General features: G+C 30.2%; 1 protein-coding gene across 1 annotated transcript; it reads right to left on the bottom strand.

The window, feature by feature from the left end:
* Positions 1–3,262: 3,262 nt before the first annotated feature.
* Positions 3,263–8,020, bottom strand: LOC108776618 (uncharacterized). Its single transcript, XM_018543289.1, has 3 exons — positions 7,809–8,020; positions 6,199–6,368; positions 3,263–4,716 (listed from the first exon to the last, which is right to left on the bottom strand). Exons 1-3 carry the CDS (start codon positions 7,856–7,858, stop codon positions 4,460–4,462), a joined length of 477 nt encoding a protein of 158 aa, XP_018398791.1. The 5' UTR covers positions 7,859–8,020; the 3' UTR covers positions 3,263–4,459.
* Between the last annotated feature and the right edge of the window lie 516 nt (positions 8,021–8,536).

Genomic DNA, 8,536 nt, shown 5'->3' with positions numbered 1-8,536 from the left:
GCTTTGACCGTTATAGGCGTTTATTCTTTCCTTGTTTGTTTGACGATTTACGGTCGGTACAAAAATTACTTAATATTATTAATTAATATCTTTTGTAATAAATTGGCTAATATTAAATTAACCAGTATTAGATTTCTGTAAAATAATAAAACCTGTATATTATAATAATAAATTTATATTATAATAATAAATTTATATTATAATAATAATGTTCTTACTTTGAAATCTGTATATTTTTATTCTAATTCATGTGACAATTTATATTTGTCACAATTATTTTTAATATATATCAATTTTAAAGAAAATGTCAAAGAGGTCAATTAAAATAAATATGCCTCTGTCAATTTATTTTTGCGGTTTTCCCTAACTTTACTATACCTAATATAGAACTTAATTTTACTGTATAAGTGTAGTACTATGGGGTAATAAAATTTCAAGGGCTAAAGCTAATGTTCTACGGACCTTACCAGTTTACGCCCACGTGTTTCGTGGTCGTGGTCGTGGTCACGCGTAGACAATGATCCCACATTCGTTTAAAAAAGAAAAAGATCGAAAATTAACCAAAAGACCTCGCACGCACCGAAACTCATGTGGGAGTATCTCTTTCCGAAGCACATAGGGAGTTTTGTATTACGTGTTCTTTTGTATGCGTATGTAAATCTATCGACAACGGCGTAGAGATGAATGGCAAAAGGAAAGGAAATAGGAAGAAAGCACGAGACGATTGTATAAACCGCTGCGCAACTTCGTTTTTATTCGTATGTTCGAGTAATTCAATATTTACGAGTGAAAACTTCTCTTTAAAATATATATGTACATTTTTCTGCGTACTATCTTTCATTTTGTTTCTTGTTAGCAATTCTTTGCTTCTAATTCCTCGCGATTCATGCATTTTTGTATTCGTCTAGGCCTAGGGTTTAGGAAATGCATTTTAGTACTAAATTCATTTACATGAAAATAAAATCGTGAAAATGGCGTCGCGATGAGTGTTACTTTATGACGGAACGCGAAGGGAAATAATGCGGCGTTTTTGCAGCTTTTAGTGACGTTTACGAGCACGTTAAAAATTCTATAAATATGTTAATGAATGTCGCAGTTAAGCCAAAATAAAGCACATTCTCGCCAAGCAATTACAGACATATCAAAAACATAAACATGATATATATACACATAATATATTTTTACAGATAATGGCACAAATATAATTATGGGTTAGGCAACGACATTTTTATTGTCAGATACAGCTTCGACGCCATTGCATGAAAATATATATGTGTATGTATGTATGTGCGTCGAAACGCGAATGCGGTACCCCACCCATATCCTCCTCTGAAAATTTCGTAGTCATATATCGTGACAAATGATTCTTTATTGGTCAAACCTCTTTCTCGTGCAAATTTATGCCCGTTTTTTTATTCATCGCTTTTCTTCGCCTTTCTCAATTGAAACGACCGTTCTTCTCGGTACTTCGTATTTTATTAAGGTTAAATGATAGGTTTCCTGTATATTAAAAAATACACAACAAGGCCATCCTTCAGCATTTATAGCGCTTTCATAGAAATGCGTATATGAAAAATGCGTGAAAGTATTCAGTTATATCACTGTCACGTAAACTACTGTCATAATAGCGTTTAATCGTTTATTAAATATCCCTTTTAGCATAAAACTCTAAATACAGATAATAAAAAGAACGGAAATTTATATCGCAGTTTTACATGGTATTTGTAACTTTTGATTTTAACTTTTTAATATTGTACGCACTGAAAAAAAATGGTTGCAATTAATGTAATTTAAGTATAATTTCTAGTTATTCTCTATGCTAAGAATGTTTTTTTTATAGAACTAAATTTCTCTGTTTTGAAAGAAATAATAAAAGAAATAATAGAATGGTATACTGACAATAAAAGCAATTTTATTAAGTAATAGATAATCAATTTTATTGAGAAGCACATAAAAACGTTTAAGAGTTTTTAACGATGAAGGGCTTTATTCGTATTGTCACCAAGTACACAAGTGACAGAATTTTCTTTGTCGTAACAAGTGCTTATTCAGCTGAACATACATAGTAAGAAACCGTAAGGAACAGGTATTGATATTGATACCACAAAGCTACTAACGTCACATTATCACATGTTTTAATTTGTTATTTCAAACGCCCTTTTATAAATTCATAATAAAAAATTAACTGTGTTTTTTCCGTCGTTTTGCTCAACTTAATAATTGTGTGACTTTCCCCACCGCATAACTCACAATTTTACTGTCGCACTTTACGATCGGTTTGCGTTCTCCGACAGATAACGATATTCTGAGAAGCAAGCAAAAGTGCTTATCAAACATATTTCGCTGCGTTATTGATCTTTTTAACACCACATTGAGAAAAACATATTTTTCTGACATTGCATAAAATTCTAATATAAATAAGTATTCAATAGTATACTGCTTTTCATAATTCATAATTTCTTTTACTATTTATTTTGTTGTTTACAAAAACTTGATAGCTTTATTCTCTTTTCTTCTCTAATTAGTGTTATAAACAAATTAGTTTAATTTATACAAAGTTTTAACTTTTTGTTGTATAGTGTGTCTGAAGAAAATATACTTTTTTCGCCCCAGTTTTTGTATATTTTTAATTTTTATATATTTGATAACTGATTTATATTATATTTTGTCATATTCATAAGACGTGTATGTATACATGAATTACAGAAATATGTAATTATTTTGCAGTAAATATAAGTTAGAAATAAAAATCAATCAAAATTAGCATTTTTTTGAATAAGAAATGCTGGAATAAAAAAGTAATAATATAATTTAAAATTTCTATATTAATGTTTTCGATATCACTGATTTCACTCATAATTAGTAAATTTTCATAAATAGCAGATTCAAAATGGAGATCAATGTGACTACTATTAAGGCATGTTGATTTCGGGTATTAATGGAACATAAATTCTTAATATTCTTATTTTTTATGTACTTAATATTTGTAATATTCTTTATAATGTTTTAATAATCTTATGCAAAAAATTTTACACGCATAAGCCATAGTTAATTCTTTACAATTTAACTGCCATATCGAATATATCATTTTGATTTTTTAAATTTTGACTTAAAATGTCAAAAATTTTACAATAATTAAAACTAATATATTGTAATTGATGCATAATGTTTCAGCCTGTGTAAATTATATATAAGTATGACAGTAGGTACTTTTGAGATTAAAACTAAAAAATAATCAAATAAACAGGCAAGAGTAAAACTGTACGGTTAATGATGTGCTAACATTATATATTCAATAATTATACATATAAAGCAATACAATATTATTTCCTTTTCGGACGTTTTGACTAAATTCCAGTCATTTCAGCAAATTATGTAACGTATGTTTATATGACGTTCAGATTTGTGATCAGACATGATTAAGGGGTAATGGCACCTTGTAAATTTTTTTTTCCAATTTTTTTTTATTGACTTAAACACTCCCTAAACTATCCAAGAATGATATGCAAACATGATTATAGGGGGGGAAATAATGTAAAGGGTTCGAAACTCGATTTTCCGAGCATAGTCGTAGAGCCGAATTGTAGGTATTTTCAGTGCACTCGAGATCGGTACAGTTGTGATCTATATTCTTTTATATATCGGTTGTATCTATTATGAAGACGAAGACAATCTTCATTTGGAAGGCCAGTTGTATGGAGCAGGCATCGCAGATTAAAGGTAAAATACAAATTTCATTGAAATTCTACTACTTTAAACTTTAAACGCGTTTTTCTCGAAACCATGTTTTTCAAGACGGGCGTACCTCTAGCGTCTACAATTTTTATCCGATTGACTTGAAATTTTAACTGTAGCTTCAAAACATGTTTTTCTAGTGTACATCGTAGAATTTTTTCTAAAAATTAAAATTTGACGATTCTACAGCCAACTTTCGAGCGATTTTTTTGATAAAAAATACAACAAAAATACAAATTGATGCCATTTCTTTTGAAAACAATTTTTCGGCAAAATCCTACGATGTGCACTAGATTTTGGGCTATATTTTAAGAAAAAATGTTGGTTTTTATTCTAGGTGCAAAATTGCGACCTGTAGCGGTACGCCCGATGCGGTCAGCGGAAAGTCAAGTGCCCTACTGCGAAAGCTGATACGCCGCCATTTTGTTTTTAAAAAATCTGAAAAAAATTTTTTTATGTAGTTAAAGATATGTACTTTTATATGCACCAAGCCGCTTTTTAATAAATCTTTTCATTCTTTCATAATAAATTCCGAAAAATGACCCTACTTTTTCGGCACACAAGGTGCCATTACCCCTTAAGATTTGTAATCAGCAACTCCAAAAATGTCCGTATACTAAAATTCAGCCAAATACGTTCAACAGAAAAATTTGTGCAATAAAGAGTCAAGTAAAGTAAATTGTAGGTATATTATAAAATAGAACTTGAAAATAAAAACATTGTTTTATTTCTCATTCGAGAGATATTCACGATGACCAGTTGAGAGGTTTTCTTTCCAGCGAATCTTTTCGGTAGTGTTAGTATTTGGATTGTAAACAGTTTCGTCGTGATACCGATATTTTCCATCGATTAGTTCTTCAACAACAGTGTAGTGTTGTTTTCCATCTGGTGTCCTATAGCTCATAATTATCTTTGTCACACCATTTACAGGCTGGACAATTAGGCCGTTGGCGCCGCCACTTGTTATTACTTGGTGTTCTTCTGTAAAAAAATTTTGATGCCTAAGTTTTATCTTCTCTTTCATTTACGTTTGCTTTACGTTTGATTATACAATCAGCGCGTGATCCATCAATCAATATGTAATCATTGGAAGAAATTTGATATTTTTTATTTAGGAAAAGGAGACATTATTTTACAAATTGTAATTTAGTTAAATTATCAGCAGTAGCGTAATATTACAATAGAATTTTGTTGTGTCAACAGTGCAGCTTTACGACACCCTGTATAATTCTGGACTAATTGCTTTTAAATTACAATGTCATCAATTGTCGGACCGATCGATTTCAAGCAGGTATTACGGCGATTAAATTTTTATCGATACTAATCGCCGATAACGTTATTTGATTGGATACGCTCATAGCTATGTGCTAATTGCATAGATACGCGTTACGCGAAATTAAACGTCAGTAACGAATTAACGGGTCGAATGAACGGAAAAACAATACCAGCCGCCTTGAGACTATAGAGAATGCTAAGTATCTGCTCCGTATCACGGCCGATAGTGAAAGGATCGACTATACGCGGCGAACAAGATGCGATTTTGGAATCTCCGTTTCTCTATCTTTTATAACGATAAAGAATACCTTTAAGCGCAAACTACTATGCAAATGTATTGAGACCTCTCACTTTCTCGAGAGTGTGAGGGGCAACTTAAGAAAATTAATTTTTACACATTATATTACGAGATCGATGCTCCGAGATTTTCCGAATGTAAAATGAGAGAAAATAACTATTCAAATAGTGTATATTGATTTAGATAGTTTAAAATAATATATATTAGATAAAATTATACGTATTAATGATATTAAATTAAGCTCAAAAGTATCAACGATTAAACAAGTATACCATAAATATAAAATGAAAAATTCATCTATTTAATTTTATGATTTCGGTGTATGCATAAATTTATTGCTATGATTTCTATTATATTCTTTAGATTTATTAGTTGCATAAAAATATATATATAATATATATAAATAAGACGAAGATTTAAATGTTTATTTTTAAAATTTTTTGAACATTTTGATTACCCCTATATTCACTTAAATTAAAAATATATAAAAATTCAATTATTATTAAGTGTATAATTATTTATTACATATTGATGCAGTTCTTAAATTAAATAAACATTAGTAAATATTATAAATAATAATAAGGCTCTATAAGTATAAAACAAAATAGAATAATTGAAGTGCTAAGAGCCAATTATACAAAATATTGCTTCATAGTGGCATTCTCGCTTTCTTCCTCTTATTATAATGTTGCAAATCAATTAATTAAAATAGTAAAATCGATCATTGAAAAATTCATAGCGCAGTAGCGCAGTAATAATCCATGAGTATGTAGTAAAGGATACTTTCTCATTACTCTTAATTACAAAGGAAGAACAGAACGAGTAAATTTTATCATAATAAAAAAAATTAGTAAATATTATAAAATATAAAATATTCTGTAATTGATTACCTGTTGATAGATTCTCAATTGTTTTATTGACTTCTGCCAGTACATTCTGTATATTTTCATTCATATCTTGGGTTAGTTTAGTTATATATTCATGGAGATTATGATTCAATGACTCCAAACTTTCACTTAAATCTTTCGACCAATTAGGGGCAGTCATTCCCAGATGTACACTGTAAAATAAAAAAATTATAATAGGAACTGTTAGGAACCTAGACACGTATTTGCAATTGTGGCAAGTATAGTTCGCACATTTGTAAAACGCGGCGATGATTCATATACGCTGACCATGAATAAATACGAACGTAACTATATAATTAAATTCTGTTATCATTGGCGCAGATACTAAATACGAGATGTATTCAGGAAATAGTTTGACAATTTATAATTATCGTTTAAAACTGAATTCAGACCAAGTAGATAAGTTCGCAAACAATTTACTTTAATGCGTTTCGCGATATAAGTTGTTCGTTCGTATTTATATTAGGGTAAACCCGGTATATACGCCGCGTCAGCAAATACGCCGCAGAAGTCAGAAAAAATAGAAGGAGTGGGGATAAGTTTCCGTCAATTACTTTGTTACATGCCTTTATGGTATATTAGTATTATGTTATGATTTCAGTTCTTCACTGTTAATATTAATGAAATTATTGCGAGTTAAATCGATTTTTTACTGTAATAAGTAGTGCCATCATAATTTATAATCTACATAAAATGATTATTATAGAGCGTGTAAAAGACTTAGTGGTTATTTTGCAATACATATGTGTAGAGGAATAGTAAAGCATGTTGTATAGCAAAATACAAGTGCTTTGCTCCTGTATTGTTTGTTTAATTAGTTGTCATATATATCCCATCTATTTGGGATATACGGCATTTTTAGCGAGCGGGATGCTGTGCCGCAGCACAGACGCTCTATTTAAGAAGTTTTTGTTAATTCTAACAATTATACATTGCATTAATGCATAAATGTTGATAAATCTTAAACGTTTAAAGATTATTTTCAAAGATTTGAAGCTATTTTAAAAAATTGTGTTAAGTCCTATTTGTATTCCATTTTTCATTTTGAACAATAAAAATTGTCATATATTAATAAACAATGCAAGTTACGTCGTCATTTTACATCTTATTTATAGATTATTTGTGATTTTCTTATGAATTATATATGAGTGGCCATATTATTCCCCCCCATGGGATAAATGGCAAAAATGCAGGGGTTTGAAAAAGTTACTTTTTAATATGGAAAATAAATTATTTTAGATTTCTAATATTTTTTTTACAGTAGTAGATGATACAAAGATTCTATTTATATAATTAATTTACTTTAAACATAGTAAATAATAATTGATAAATTAAGTTTTCGATAGGTGCGGCGTATATACCGTGTTTACCCTAGTGCTTGTTTGATCAGTCTGCTTAATTTACGAGACAGATCAGTCTTGATTGCACATCCGGTATCTTCGGTTTTATTCTCAAATTCACTGTCACAGTGTTAAAAATTTATGCACATAACGTAAAGTATAAATTTTCAGTGTTGGCGATAAATTTGGAACACAGCTTTTGTTGAATAAATAAGAAAGAATAATTGACTATTTCTAACGAGAAGAACTAACCTGGCCCACAATGAAATAATCAATATGACGTAACAGATTTTCCCGTCCATTTTCGTCCGAGGTCTGTTCAAACTCTGGATCTCCGCCGGTCAATAGCAGACTAGATGGGAAAGTGGAGCCGCTTTTTCCTCCGCGTAAGTGCGCAAAGATCCGGTTAGATCACGTCGTATACAAGCAGATATTGTCTTATTTCACGTGCACCGGCGATCGGCAATATTGCACCTAGCGCTGTTAACGGTCTGTCACGCCACGTCGTTTCTCTGCACTTATATATATAGACAGACATTCTCGGGTTATCGAAGCCGTGACTATACATATATATACGTGACCATGTACATGTTCACACGTTGCATTATACTGGACGAACGAAGAATCGCGAAGTATAATATTTAGAAAAAAGAAAATCTTTGCGCAATTGTTGGATAACGTCATAAATGAGATGCTGCTGATAGCAGAGAACAGGGGAGAAATCATAAGGAACAAAAGAAAGTCATTATAGAGCAATAGCGACAGGAACTAATATTTAATTATAGGTGAATCATACCTATGAAAATTATCATATAATGTTGCTTGACGTGTATGAATGTGTATATATTAATGACTACCAAAAGTTTTCGATTTATAAGTAACTTTATAATGATTTTTACGCGAGTAATGTAGAGTTAATATGAAATACAACGTACTATAATTGAATATTATATATATATATATATATATATATATATATT

This window comes from Cyphomyrmex costatus, unplaced genomic scaffold, assembly GCF_001594065.2.
Source record: "Cyphomyrmex costatus isolate MS0001 unplaced genomic scaffold, Ccosl1.0 scaffold365, whole genome shotgun sequence".
NCBI classification, from domain to species: domain Eukaryota; kingdom Metazoa; phylum Arthropoda; class Insecta; order Hymenoptera; family Formicidae; genus Cyphomyrmex; species Cyphomyrmex costatus.
This window is presented reverse-complemented; position numbering and strand designations above follow the sequence as displayed.